This window comes from Eucalyptus grandis, chromosome 7 (assembly GCF_016545825.1).
Source record: "Eucalyptus grandis isolate ANBG69807.140 chromosome 7, ASM1654582v1, whole genome shotgun sequence".
Taxonomy (NCBI): Eukaryota; Viridiplantae; Streptophyta; class Magnoliopsida; order Myrtales; family Myrtaceae; genus Eucalyptus; species Eucalyptus grandis.
Window position 1 is genome coordinate 30,634,113 of NC_052618.1, and position 14,333 is coordinate 30,648,445.

A 14,333-nucleotide genomic window follows, 5' to 3' on the forward strand; every position below is an offset into this window, starting at 1 on the left:
AGCTGAGAGACAGATAAATACAAATGAGACTCGTGCTGGCATTGCAGGATCCAAGAAACAACTTCATTTGAATCCACATTGCCAAGTTTTCCAAGAAGATCTAGAATCGTCAAATCCCCAACATGCTCCATTCAATCTCTGGCGCTCCAAAACCACAGACTTTTTTTCTGAGTGCAATATCAACCCAATAACTAAAATCAGTAAACTCCGAAATGCTGAATGATAGATCCAGATAAACAAGTCATTTTCAGTAACTGGCAGAAAAGTGGACAAGAGAACAAGAAGAGGATTGTTAAAATTTCATCCCTACATTTTCATCAGACAATATGTACTCAACATGTTTATCGCCAGCGAGCTCTCCCATCAGTCAATAAGAGACTAAATATCAATGAACATGGAATCAAATCTTACACATGCCACATAAGAACTTAGCAACTCAAGCGCAAAAAGTATACAGATACGAAATTTCGTGAGGTCATCAAGGATCATAATGATCCTATAAATTTAACAACAGATTATGTTCAACTTCGTTTTGAACAATCACATGCACATTAACATGGAAAAAAAGGAATTAAGCACATCTCTCTTCCCAATTGGAGAAGATAGGTCCATGCTCAAATTGCTCGCCTTCCCAATTTCTGCCTCAAGCACAAAATAATCTCCAGTTCAAAGAAAGCACGCCATTTCGACAGACAAACAAGCACGTCCAACGAAAGTAATTCCACGGACACCTGTCGGCAATGACGGCTCGAACGCAACTACGGCACAACATTTCTTAAATCTTCATCTCACCTTCTTACACTACTATTTATTAGAGTCACCACAAGAGATCTCCGACATTTTCTAGCTACCCGAGCCAGAAACCAGCCAGGCCCAGGTCAAAGACGATCTAATCAGCGAGAAACAGTCGCTACATCAACGGAAACTAGCTTTAAAAAGCAAATTATTTATCAAATTGAATAACAGAAGCGGCGGCGTGACGATTAGTAGTGCAAAACGCTCGTAGAAGCTCCCCGAAGACCTTAGCAGTCGATCGATCGAAGGTGAATTAGAGCGAAAACGAAGGTTTGAGCTCGATTCAGAACCAAAAATGCTCTTCAAGTCGACCAAAAGATGAAACTTTATTTCGTTTTTCTGAGGAACGTAGGTTTTAATAAGCCCATAAAGCTTTTTGGGCCGACGAAAAATGGGCTTAATTGTCCATTTTCTTCTCCTGAATTTTTTTTATCCTCTATTTATTTTGCGGAAAATGAATAATTTAAAAAATATTTTTCAAAATATTACTTACATTGTTTGCAAAAATGAGTGATCGGGAAAGGTTCTTATCGTTCACCAAAATGTTTAAACATAAATTGTTATTAATAATGAAAATATTATTTATTAACTAATTATTTCGAACGATACAAGGATCATTTTTTAAAAATGGTTTTGGGATCATTTATTTTTTGTGAAACAAACACGACATAATTATTGTCAAATGCTTCACCTGAAATTGACCAGCTGCATTTGGCACCACAAAATAATATCTAACCTAATATGATTAAAGGAAACTTTATATTATTATTGGGCCCGTCGTCACTATGGAAAAGAAAAATGGAGAGAGCTTTGGCTAAATTTCTTAATCAAGTCTCTCTACCGGGCAGTATTTCTTAAGAGCTTAGCATTTAATTGCGTTGAACTTTAATTTAGTCGATCGATATTTCATTAAATTCCCTCTAAGCTATGCACCCATGTAGTCTTGGACAAACAAAACCCTGCTATAACCTAATATCATGGCTGCAAAAGTGCCTTTGAAGTCAGTTTAGTATGTTTCGAAAAATTCCCTATCAAAACAAAAGATTAGATAATAAAAGAGACAATACTGTAGACACACTTGTTTTAGCAGCTTGAAATTTAGGTTTGTCAGATTACTCCATTGATATCAACCTCCATCATTTACGGTTTGCAAGCAAACTAAACAAGACATAGGGGAACTGATATCTCCATTTCAATATTATATTTTCACCGTTTGAAAAGGGATATTAAACACAAATACAAACTCGTTATAACACGACCCTTAATTTTATAACATGTGAAGGTGGTCTAGGCTTGAAGAGGCTACAAACACAAAATCAAGATTGCGCTCTCAGGAATTTGTATAAGTTGTTGCTAGGAGCGGAGTCCGTTTTGGTTACTTGGGTTATTGCTTACTTGCCGTAACAGATTTATGTATGGTCTGTTACTACTAAAATTTAGGTCCATTCTTAGGCGACATGCGATTGGTGATGGACAGGGCACTTCATCTGTGGTGTCATCAAGGCACCCTCATGGCATTTCTAGAGGGTGTTTATCCTCAGAGAGTGATTCATGATATTGCCCTAAATATATCAACTCTTTGGTAGCTGCTGTTATTATTTAGAGATGAGTGGTCTTGTCTCTGACAAGATTAGATCTATTCGTGCAAATACAAGACAGCTTTATGCAGGACGCTTTAATCCTCGTCATATTGCTGAAGAGAAGATTGATGTTCACCAGAAATTCGTTTGGTTGCTTTGCCCAAGACTGATGCTTTATCCTTGTCATTGGATCCAAGAAAATTCAAAAAATAAAATTTTCTTACTTGAGAAAGTCTACGCCGATGATAATGGATATGATATGATGACTTAAACCTTGCTAATCGTGAAACTTAATTTTTGTACAGATTAAGTGGGTATGATGGAACTTCCTTGTGAGGCAGAGGGGAGATTTGCTGGGCTGGATCCACCTCTTGCGAGCCCTATCTCATCATCTTAAATTCAAAAAGGAAAGAAAAAAAGATAGGGCTGAATGTTCTTGATTTATAAGATAGAGAAGAGCAATTCAATGTTACAAAGAGAAAGAGGCGGAGAGCTTTGCTTTGAAAAAGAGAAGAGGCCGTTCGGGTTCAATAGTGTAACTTTGTTGGAATTGGCGGAAAGTTCGGTATGCTATACATGAGTCCAAGATCTACAAGTTGATTGATTTTGTTTGTTAAAATCTTCTCCAAATTGTCTCTTAATTTTCTCTGCAGCGGTTAGATCTTTCTTGCATCTTTGTATTAATTCACCTTTGCTGTGATGATGTTTTGCTAATGTGAAGAGCCTCTAGCTGTGTTATTAGAGATAAACTATTATGTATTTTGCTATTATTAATGATTAGTGGAAGATTTTGACTGGCCCAATGATTTTTCATGTATTGAGTTTTTCACGTAAAATATGTGGGTGTTGGTTTTCCTTGCTTTAATATTCAGCACCATGTTCACTGCTTTAGGGTTAATATTGTTGGAATATCGTGACCGGTTGCTATTGGGGCTAATTTACTATTAGTTGGTTGATTTTTGGGAAAAAATTGATCCTGAAGAGGCATAAGCAATAAATTGTTGCCATTTCCATGTTACGGAATAGGATTGCTTGTTTGTCTATCGCAAATAAAGAATGGTGTGGCAATGAGTTCGCGAGTTCCTTTGGTGTCTAGTAATTGGAAGTACAGTTGCAAATGGGTGGCTTTTCTATTGAAAAATATGTCCCACCCGATCAACTTCAGGCCCGGTTGAAAGGTTCAGGCCTAAACAAGTCCTCTTGGATTGGCATTAATTTAATTTTGGGCTGGGTTAGGCCCAAAATGACTGACTTAAAATATGAGAGAAAAAGACACGAAGAATTTCTAGTCATCTCCAATATCCTCAACGCTGTTGGAAATCAACGCAACACCGTTGAGAAAGCCACGGGCGGCTGAAGCCACCGCTCTCTGCTTCAAAAGTCGAAGCCAATTGGGTGGGCTTCTATTGAAAAGTGTTCCGATCTTTGTCCTTACTCCCCTCATCAAACTCGAACACTATCAACAAATTGCCTGTGGGCTTGGGCTCAAGATGGTGTTGTCGCTCCAAATTTTCTTCAATGAAGAAAATTTACTTTTTTTTGTTTCTTTAATCTTTCTAATAGGGACACTGGAGCCACATTGAGTCAACTTGGCATTTAACGGTCACATAAGCATTTTTTTTTCATCTTTTAATGTAAGATCCAAAGTGAATGGATAAATCATAGTTCGAGAATTTGATTGCAAAAATAAAAATAAAAGTCAAAGACGGCATTGCACATAATTATAAAGCTTAAGGGTTTCTGGTAGCATTACGCCATATCAAGAAGACAACTTGCAAAAGAAAAGTGAGAAAGTTTTTGACATTGGTCATCTAAACTTTAGCATCGCTATGAAAAATTTCTCTCAATGCCTAAGAGATAGATTATATCTCATGTATATTGTGTCATTTTATTACGTGGAGGGCACAATCATTGGTTTGATTACATTGATAATACAAAGTTTAGGCAAAGCAATAATTAAAGACATGGTCGGACTTGAACACAACTTTACGATAAAGCACCGCCTTCTTCCCAATTTTCTCGTTCCCTCATTTTTTAAATACAGAACTGCAATGTTCTAGTAAATTTGATATCGTTCTCACATCTTGTAGTACGTCATGATTATAAGTGAACCGTGATATGGATCAAATCATGTATTTACCATTTCTGTAAGGAATTCGATAGATTGAAAAAAGAAGACATACTTTTCCAACTTTTCGGCGGTCGGTGCCCACACGCGCGACTCGCGCGCTTTGGGAAAGAGGAAAACTCACAAAGAGACGACCGACCCTCGCTAGACCGCAAGCCCAACTTGTCCAGTTGCGCGCTCGACGGTGAGCACCTCCCTCGCCATCACAAGTGGCGAGGTGGGTCCCCCGCCACGTGTAAAGAGGGATGTGCTGTGAGCCAGTGAGGTCAGGATCGTAACCGCATATCCGATTCCCCCAAAAAGCATACTTGCCCAATGCGTGCACACAAGAATGTGAAAGAAAAGGAGTAAAAAGGTAGAGTCAAGCTCCGGATCACTAGCTAATCGCTGAAGAACAGGTACGAGTGATGTGACAGTTTTTTTTTTTTTACTGTTTTTTTTTGTGTGACAGTTGGTGTTTAGTTGAATGTAATGGTGTGATTTATCTTTGCGTAGTTAAGCATGAGCTCGAGCTCATGCTCTAGCTTAATATGGTAATAGTTGTATAAGGGTCTGCTTTCTTGCATTTGTTTGACTATTTGTATGCCTAGTCTAGTTATGTTGCTATGCTTTTGTGGATTGCTTGATTGAGTGGAATCATGTGCCGGAGTGTTGTGCATCTGTTAGTTAGCGTATTAAAAGAATTATGTCTAATTGGTGGGCTGACTTGAGATTAGAAAGCTTTAAAATTCTAGAAACAGCTATGATGGAGAACGGCAATGTAAATATTTGCAATCGACCATATGAGAATCGAACCATTCCCATGAATGTTATTGCAGAGTGCACGAAACTTTCAACATAGGATGTTGAACATATTCTCGTGAAGAGTTTTTATGTAAGTATATTTTAAGGTTTGGATAATGGTTGCATTAATGAGTATCAATTGTCTCTTTATTACCTGTGAAGAGCTCTCAATGATTGAAAATGAAGCAAACAATGCTTCTCTTCTTGGTTCATCATCCATAATTAAAATGGAATATTCAGGTGTACGTGTGTCTATATATATCACATGGCTGAGATTCCATAGGTCAAATTTACTACATGGCCGACTGGACAATTGGCTAAACAAAATACACGCGGCTTTGTTATCTATTGAAGCAAGAACACCAAATCTTATCGCTTCATGATTGCTCCTACATTCCTGTTCTCTGTTTTGCAAATATCTTCTTATTTGAATTGAAAGAAGAGAGAAAAATGAGCCACTTTGTAGCAAGGTGCTTGGTCAGGCTCTTGTGCATCTTAATTTACTTGCTTGGTGCTTCATTCTTTTATGCCTAATTCTTCTCCGGAATCATTATACTTCCTCAAGTCTAAGATTAGTCCTAAGGAATGTCTTAAAATTGTGGCAACTCAGTTTTATCCTTTGGATGTTCTTTGGAACATAATTAGAAGACCACCATGTATTTAAGCAAATACATGACTTACTAAGCACCAATCAGAAATTAGAAACCAGCGAAAGAGCTCCGGCGTAAGGTTATGACACCCTTTGCCCTTCATGAGACTCTGCACCAGGAGTTCAACCAAACCCGCCATCCATAGTTTCGCGACTCACTATATAACCTATAGCCTTCTCCACATTTACTGAATCTTCGGAGGGAAACGAGCATCAACTTCGCCCCATATATCCCCAGAGAAAGATCCATCTTCGTTTTGCAGTGCTTTGATGTCTGAATAATTGTTCAGGCACAACGATGGAGAGCATTTAATACCAGAGATTATCCAACGATAGCAACTTCGATCTACATAGAGAGAGCCCCCTCAGCAATGTTTGGCTAGCAATACTCACACTATAAAGTAACCGTAATCAAAATTTTACAACATTTAAAAAGTTGACATAATCTGAAATCTTACATGGAAAACAGAGCCTAAGGTAAGTTTATTACTCTCATGATGTTGAAAACTTAAAAACATAAAATAATACCGAGGAACTTGCATCTATGGTAACAGTTTGGCAAACTAGGACACTTCATTCCAAAGGATACAATCTGTCACCTTGTTGATGTCAAGAACATGTAACTTGTCAAAAAGGGCCAAAACTTGCACGGCACTGAGCGTATACAGCAGATGCGGATCATGTCCAATGTTTCCACCAAAGCCACCTGTAAAAGCAACCCTAGGTGACATGCACTTTGTCCTTTGGAGTGAAGCTATAATAAAAGATGATGAATAAAGCAACACTACTCACCCCTAAGATGTGGTCATTATTGTAATAAAGGCAATCTGTTAATCCCGAGCTAAAATGTTGATCATTCTTTCAAATACTGCATGTTTTTTGTGGGTATTTAAGAAAGAAGCCAAGAGACAAATAACTACCAACCAGACTCATGCTAGCATTGCAGGATCCACAAAAGAACTTCATTTGAATCCACGATGTCAAGTTTTCAAGAAGACCTAGAGTGGTCAATCCCCAATATTCTCCATTCAATCTCAGGTGCTCCATAACCATCGACTCAAACTATCCTTTTTCTGAGTGCAAGATCAACCCAAAAACTCAAATCAATAAACTCCGAAATGTGAATAGCAGGTCCAAATAGGCCAAGTCATTTTCAGTAACTAGCAAGAAGTGGACAAAAAAACAAGAAGAGGATTGTGAAATTTCATACCTACATTTTCAACGGACAATATGTACTTGACATGTTTATTGCCAGCGAGCTCCCCCATCTGTCAATAAGAAACTACGTATCTTTGAACATGGAATCAAATCTTGCACATGCCACGTAAGATCTCAGCAACTCAAGCGCAAAAAGCATACTATTACAAAATTATGTGAGGTCATCAAGGATCATGAGGATCCTACATATTTAACAACACATTATGTTCAACTTTGTTTTGAACAATCGCATGCATATTGAAAATGAAAAGTGGGAAAGAAGCTCATCTCCATTTCTAATAGGAGAAGATGTTTCCATGCTCAAATTACTCGCATTCCCAATATCCGACTCAAGCATAAAATAATCTCCAGTTCAAAGAAAGCAGGCCATTTAGACCAACAAGTAAATTCAACTGAAGCAATTCAACGGACACCCATAAGCAATTACGACTCAAAAACAACCACGACATAACATTTCTGAAATCTCAATTTCACCTCCTTACACTACTATCTATCTTGATTACCAAAACAGATCTTTCTTATTTTCTAGCCACCCGAGCCAGAAACCGCACAACTCCAGGTTAAAGATGATCTAACCAGCAAAAACAGTCACAACATCGACGAAAATCAACGCAAATTAACTTAAACAGAATAAAAAAGAATCAAATTGAAGAGCAGAAGCATCCGGCGCGACGATTCAAAGCGGAAAACACGCAGAAGTTCCCAGAAGACCTTACCGGTTGATCGAAAAAGATGAACTTGAGTGAAAATGAAGACGTGGGTTCGATTCGGAAACCCGAAAATGCTATTCGCTCGACTGAAGATTCCGAGTCTTCCAACTCGGCTGGACCGCTGGCTTCCTTTCGCAACGGGCTTCGATTTTCTTGAGGAACGAAGGGCTTCTTTTGTTTCGGAAATCAAAAGCTTAAGAGGCTTTGGGGCCGACAGAATTTTGGCCCATTTTATTGGCTGGATTTTACAGTCTATTATTATATAAAGAATATAATATTTTTTTTCGGTCCACTCAACTAAGTATGAGATGGAGTAACTGCCAATCAATTTAAAAAATTAGGCTGATTGGAAACTAGGTCCACGTTTAATATTGATCATTTGCGAAAGCCAATGAAACTTGTTGTCGAAGGATTCATTTATGTGCGGGGAGGGGTTAGACTTCCCACAACGCTCTTTCAATACCACATTTTTCAATTTCGTCCTCTAAATTCAATTCTCAAATAATTCCTAACATTACTTATGCGACTTTTGATATTTTTGGAGACGTCGTCAGGGAAATTCCTTTGTCATTTTATGCTCTGGCATGACTTCATGTGCCAATGTCCGTTTGTGCTTGAAAGTATGCAATGATGTGTAAAAAATATTCTTGAAAGTATGATCTTTTTGAAAGTATTCTAGAAAATCATGATATCCATGAAGCTTCAGTTCACGATCGGGGGGCCTTCGTCTCGAACCAGTATGCCTGGATCGATTCTCGCGGCATTTGGATCTGTGGGTTGATAGCGTTGCTTACCCTATCCATCGTGATGGAGGCAGCCTTGCCTTAATCCAAGCTCCACGATGTTGCTGGCAACCAAAACACCTTCCCTTCGAGCTCGAGGTCCCTCTTAACAATATCCATGTCGTCCATGAAACAAATCGTCTTTTGTGGTTTGGCTTGGTTTCAACTTTTTTGAAACCAAACCAAAACAGCGACACCGCATTGTATAAATGATTGATATTGCTAATTATTTTTACCATTTATACTTGAAATAGCTATTTAAATAGGTTTGATTTTCACTTTGTGTGAATTTATGAATTGTTGTCAACGCAGAATGCTAATACCTAAATTTTTTGAGATTGCACATTTTTTGCATCCTCATTTACGGCATTTAGATAGTACCAACATTTTGTTAGGAATAATGCATTCGCACCAAAGAAAGCGTGAAACCTGACTACGAATTTCATTTAAATTAGTCCGCTTGTGAATTGAATTTGAGTGGATCCCAACACGCAAAATGTGCCATGAATTCATCTGAACTTCCGAGTCCAAGCCCGCACGACCCTGGCTCCCTTTCATGGGCTCGACCAAGAGGGAAATATGCGACAGACTTATCCGACCAGCACAAGTGAAAAGGAATTATGCTGCACGTGTGAAAAGAAAGACGAAAGAAGAAAGGAAATAAAATCAAAAACCTGCGTGGATTTTTGTGTCAGTTCATGTTGATTGTTCCCCGTGTCTCAGCAAGCATAAACATGGAAATATAAATAATCTACATGATGTGATTCAATTTGAACACTTCAGACCTGTAACAGCGTAGAATTTTTTTTTAATAAATATTTAATTTCGGCAATTAGTATAGATGTACTCATCCACCCTTGATTTCGCATATTGTGGAATGGTTTTGCTTTAATTCATAGCATTATATCGCTTTAGTTCTCTTTATTTTCTGGTGTTTATTAACTCGTTCCCACAAGAAGTTTAGGTTGAAATTCCAACGTAACATAGTGCAAATTTTCACGAAAATCTGGGTTTGTATAACATATTATTTTGGTATCTAGTTTCTAGTTCAAATTTACCTCAGCACTTAGTTATATTTTAGTTTAATTTCGTTTCACTATAATATATATAGAAGGGGTTAATGTGAAAAAGCAAAAAAAACAGATAGATTTTATTAAAAAATATACATCTAGGAGGATAATTTAGGAATCATGCATAATCATAAATAGATTTTGTTTTCTTAACATTGCGTTGCACTTTATATAGCATTAAGTAGATTTTATTTCTTGATGTAATACTTCATTTTAGGAAAGTAGTTTATATATATTCATGAAGTATCAGTTATTTACTTTCTGGTTTTAAGCCATAGTTTATTTTGGAGATTTTACACTGAGTTTCTATTAATAGCTCAAGGGGCATGTCCCGGAACCTTATAACAAGGCTTTTATTGATTTTTTTCCCTGATACGGGTTGGGTCCTTTATTTGCCTACCTTTTATTTGCTCTATTTGTCTCAGTATTAGTGGATTTTATACGTGTTTGCTTGAGTGAATTTTTATGCATGATCGCCTGCCTTTCTCAACATTGAAAATAAAATGGGAAACTAAGATTGGGAAGACCACACGAATAATTGTTTTAATAGAAAGAGAAAATATACAGCATTGGGCTTGAGATATATCTTGCCTAATCAAGTCCCCTGACCCACAAATCTCATGTTTGCAGAAGTAAGACGGACTCCCGCATTTTACTTGACTCCTAATTGGTTCATAAAAAGTTAGTGGTGACTCTCAATCAAACAAAATAATTAATTGAAAGAAGTTGAGATTGATCGTGCCAAGAGCAAGCATCACCTCGCAAGAGGGGCCATTTGTGCTTGCTTGGTGATCCAGCAACTTCCTCGGATCTCGCTTTGGAAGTTTCGTGACATGGAATTTGGTTTTCTTCTCATAAAATTACAAATGATGAAGGGGAAAACTAAAGAAGAAAGAATGATTAAGCCAAATCAAACCCCCCAAAAAAAAATGGTCTGGCTTGGTTTGATCTTTAACCATAATACAGTCTAGATTGGTTCCTCTTTTCTTCAAACCGTATTTATTATTGAAAATAATTCAGATATCAAATTTTTGTGCTGTGGTTGTGTGATCTACGTCCACGAGGAAAGGAGCACACAATTCCATTATAGATAAAATTACAATGCAATGAAGATTAGAATTTTATTCAAGTCATTCAGATAACCTTGGTGTTTTTATCCCTTAAGTACAACTAATAACTCTATGTTTTTTACCCTCATAATTTCTTTCGAAATAATATCTCAATTTGCATATTAACACAAGATTTAATCAGCTTTAATTTTGACTAACTTCACGAAGAAAACTTTTTTGAATCAAACCCTTAAGAGGAAATTTTCAATCTCCTCTGTGCAGTCCTCGGAGCTCTCATTAAGAGCCCTTCCTCTTCGAATTTAAAGAGAAAATTCACTAGAAGAAAATAAAGAAGAAGAAAGGAAACAATGATTGGCCATCGTTAAAAGACACCATTACTGCAACTTTCTTCGTCGTTTTCGTCTCCCTTCTGTACTGTCCGATGTCAGCAGTGGCCATTATCAGTCTGTCTTTTTCCCTTTCTTCGGCCAAGCAAAGTCGTCCTCTTATGGTCAAGACCAGCACGGCCTCTCTTTCTTTCCACGCCCAAAATCAGATCTTTTTTTTTTTTTTTTTTTAATTCGAAAGTTCAAAGGTACCAAGAAGAAAGGCGAAAGGGCGCGTGAAATGGTACATCTCCATAATTGTATTCAACCGACCAAAAAACTGGTACATCTCCATAATTGTCCTCCATCTGATTTTTTATGAAGCCATCAACTTTATTCACTATTAATCGAAAGCTATGACTGCTGTCAAGTTGCCTGTCCGTAACTTTCCATAAAATCTCATGAGTCATACAATACAAAAGTCCAAAATGATGTCTATTGCTACCGAAAGTGGCATCGGATTTCGGGTGTTCAAATCAAGAATTTTGTCATCATATCTCACAATAAACAGCCTTTTCTCCTTTAATAATGTAACGCGCTTACTCTTCTTTTGTAAATTTCTGAAGGAGGATGATATGGTGGAGAAGCTCTTCCCATTAATGAAATGTAATGTTATTATTGCTAAAATGTCCACACAAAAAAAAAAAAAAAAAAAACAGCGGAAATTTGACTAACAATGACTCACTCACTTGAAATAAACGTATTTAAACTTAAACTTTTCTTTAGGAATATTTTTTATTATGCATTTATATGGATAAATTCCGTTTTTATCTATATAAATATGTTTAACCATAGATATAGCTATAAACTAATTATAAATGATTTAAACGTTTGAAAATCAGATTTTTTAATTAAAAAATGGTCATAAATTCAAAAGTTCAAATGCACTAAGAAGAAACTCCAAAGAAATTGGGCTTGTGAAAAGGTAGACCTCCATAATTGTCCTTCATCTCATTTTCTCTTAAGCCATCCACTCTATTGACCATAAATTGAAAGCTGCAACTGCTGTGAAGGTGTCTGTTCGTAAGTTTCAATTGAATTACTTGAGTCACGCGATACAAATGTCCAAAATGATGTCTCTCACTAAAGAAAGCGGCACCGGACTTCGGGCATTCAAATCAAGAATTTCATCATTTATTTCTCATAATAAACATCCTTTTCTCCTTTTCTAATGTTATGCGTTGGTTCTTCTTTTGTAAATTTTTCAAGAAGGATTATCTGGTGGAGAAGCTTTTCACATCAAGAATGTAACAAAAGCTCTTCCCATTAATGAATGTAATGTCATTATTGTTTCTGAAATGTGCAATCTAACAGAAATATAAGAGCTGCGCATTTGAAATGAATTGAGGCTAATTCAAGATATGATATATGTAAATTGTTTGTCAACATGGAAATTTGTCACCTTTTCTCAATTAATATTGTTTGTCATTGTAGCAGCTATGGGAATCTTATCACCTCGGTTGTTAATGAGATTGTGGTCAGGGTGAAGACAAGACAAAGGCAAGTGACCAAAGATTTAGTTGGAATGGAGGATCGAATAGCAACGATAGACACTTTATTAGACATCGCTTTTAACGGTACGTGGTTCATTGGAATCTATGGGTTGGGTAGCATCGAGCAAAACAACACTCGCCAAGGTTATCTTCAACTAGCTATATCCTCGCTTTGGGAAAAACTGCAACTTTCTTGTTGACGCAAAGGAAATGCTGAAAACCAAGGCCTAGTCATGTCACAAGAAAAATTATTGTTTGATATATGTTTATTGAAATGAACGATTTCTTTTTAGTGGATGACAATACTTTTTAGGGCCACACATTGCTCAAGAATTATTGAAATTTCTGAAGAAAACTTCACAACAAAACAAGTTCTGCAATTTCTTGGGATAATCAATTATCTCAGAGATTTTGTCCCAAACATTGCAAAGCTCCTAATTCCTTTGCAATCTATGCTGAAAAAGAATCCCCCACCTTGGGGAAAAACTCCGACTAAAGCAGTCGCTAAACTTAAGGAGATTATGCAGAATCTCCCACCATTACAGATACCATCAACAGGAAAAAGAATTCTTCAGACTGACGACGGTGATGAATACTGGGCAGCCATCCTCTTTGAAGAAATTGATGGTAAGAGACATCTTTGTACTTACAAAAGTGGAAAGTTTTCTCAATCTGAAATGCACTACCATTCCACTTTCAAAGAAATCTTGGCAAGAAAATGGAATAAAAAGTTTGAATTTCATCTCATCGGCTATCACTTCTTGGTAGAATTAGACATGACATCTTTCCCTCAGATGACCAAGTTTAAACAGAAGTAGATTCCAAATTCTCAACTGTTTCGATGGGCTAAATGGTTCTCAAAATACTCTTTTGAAACCAAACACATTCCCGGAGAAAAGAATGTGCTTGTTGATTTCCTTTCAAGACCAAAGGCTCCAGTTGAGATCAACATGTATATCAAAAGCCTGCTTTTCATATGCTCAATTATGGTGTGAAATACAAGATCGAGAAAATCAAAGATTTGCCAAGTTGGAAATATCCCCAGGAGATTATTCAACAAATCCAGAATGATAGTCTTGCTGAAAACATGGACAACCTCATGTGACAATGTCACACAGATCTATTTAGATTCAATGGAGGTTCGATTCTTTATCCTTTTGGGTTAAATATGAATTATCCATTCATTCATCCTCTTATCTGGAAGGAAGATGATTTTCCTGATTAGCTCAAAACGTTATTATGGTACTTAACCAATAAGTACTCGATAGCCATTGAAATTCCAACCAGAAGGTTCATCGCCAACCTCACCAGGATATCCTTACTTGGAAGAAATGTTGAAAAAGAAAGCGATAAGAATCTCTTAGACTTTCTTAACTGGTTCTATTCTCCTACTTATTGGAAACAACTCTTGGAAAATGAACTGAGAACCATGACACCAAATCCTGAAGTCCATACCATCCTGTTTTTCAGACGACCATGGTATTTTTTCAGAAATAATGGCAATATTCTCGATGCCCCACTGGATATAGGAACCACATCCTATAAACCTCACTTGAATAGCCGAGAAGCTCGGATTCACAAATCTTATCCAAGATCTGTTAGATTTTGTGAACACGAATACCGAGAACTCCAGAGAATCTTATGCCAAGAAAACAAGACCATTCCTGAAGATGTTTGGAATAATGTACCC

At 37.0% G+C, this 14,333-nt stretch overlaps 1 protein-coding gene across 1 annotated transcript; it reads right to left on the reverse strand.

The window, feature by feature from the left end:
• Window positions 1-5,697: 5,697 nt before the first annotated feature.
• LOC108961125 (geranylgeranyl transferase type-2 subunit beta 2-like) lies at window positions 5,698-8,040 on the reverse strand. Its single transcript, XM_039317301.1, has 4 exons — window positions 7,870-8,040; window positions 7,146-7,203; window positions 6,525-6,641; window positions 5,698-6,209 (listed from the first exon to the last, which is right to left on the reverse strand). Exons 2-4 carry the CDS (start codon window positions 7,201-7,203, stop codon window positions 6,121-6,123), a joined length of 264 nt encoding a protein of 87 aa, XP_039173235.1. The 5' UTR covers window positions 7,870-8,040; the 3' UTR covers window positions 5,698-6,120.
• Window positions 8,041-14,333: the final 6,293 nt, after the last annotated feature.

Coding starts and splice junctions, on each gene's coding strand:
- LOC108961125 (XM_039317301.1), bottom strand. CDS start 7,203: ATGGGGGAGCTCGCTGGCAATAAACATGTCAAGTACATATTGTCCGTT. Junction 6,642..7,145: donor ATTGTCCGTTGAAAATGTAG/GTATGAAATTTC, acceptor TTGCTTTTACAG/GTGGCTTTGGTGGAAACATT. Junction 6,210..6,524: donor CATCAACAAGGTGACAGATT/GTATCCTTTGGA, acceptor ACAATTATTCAG/ACATCAAAGCACTGCAAAAC.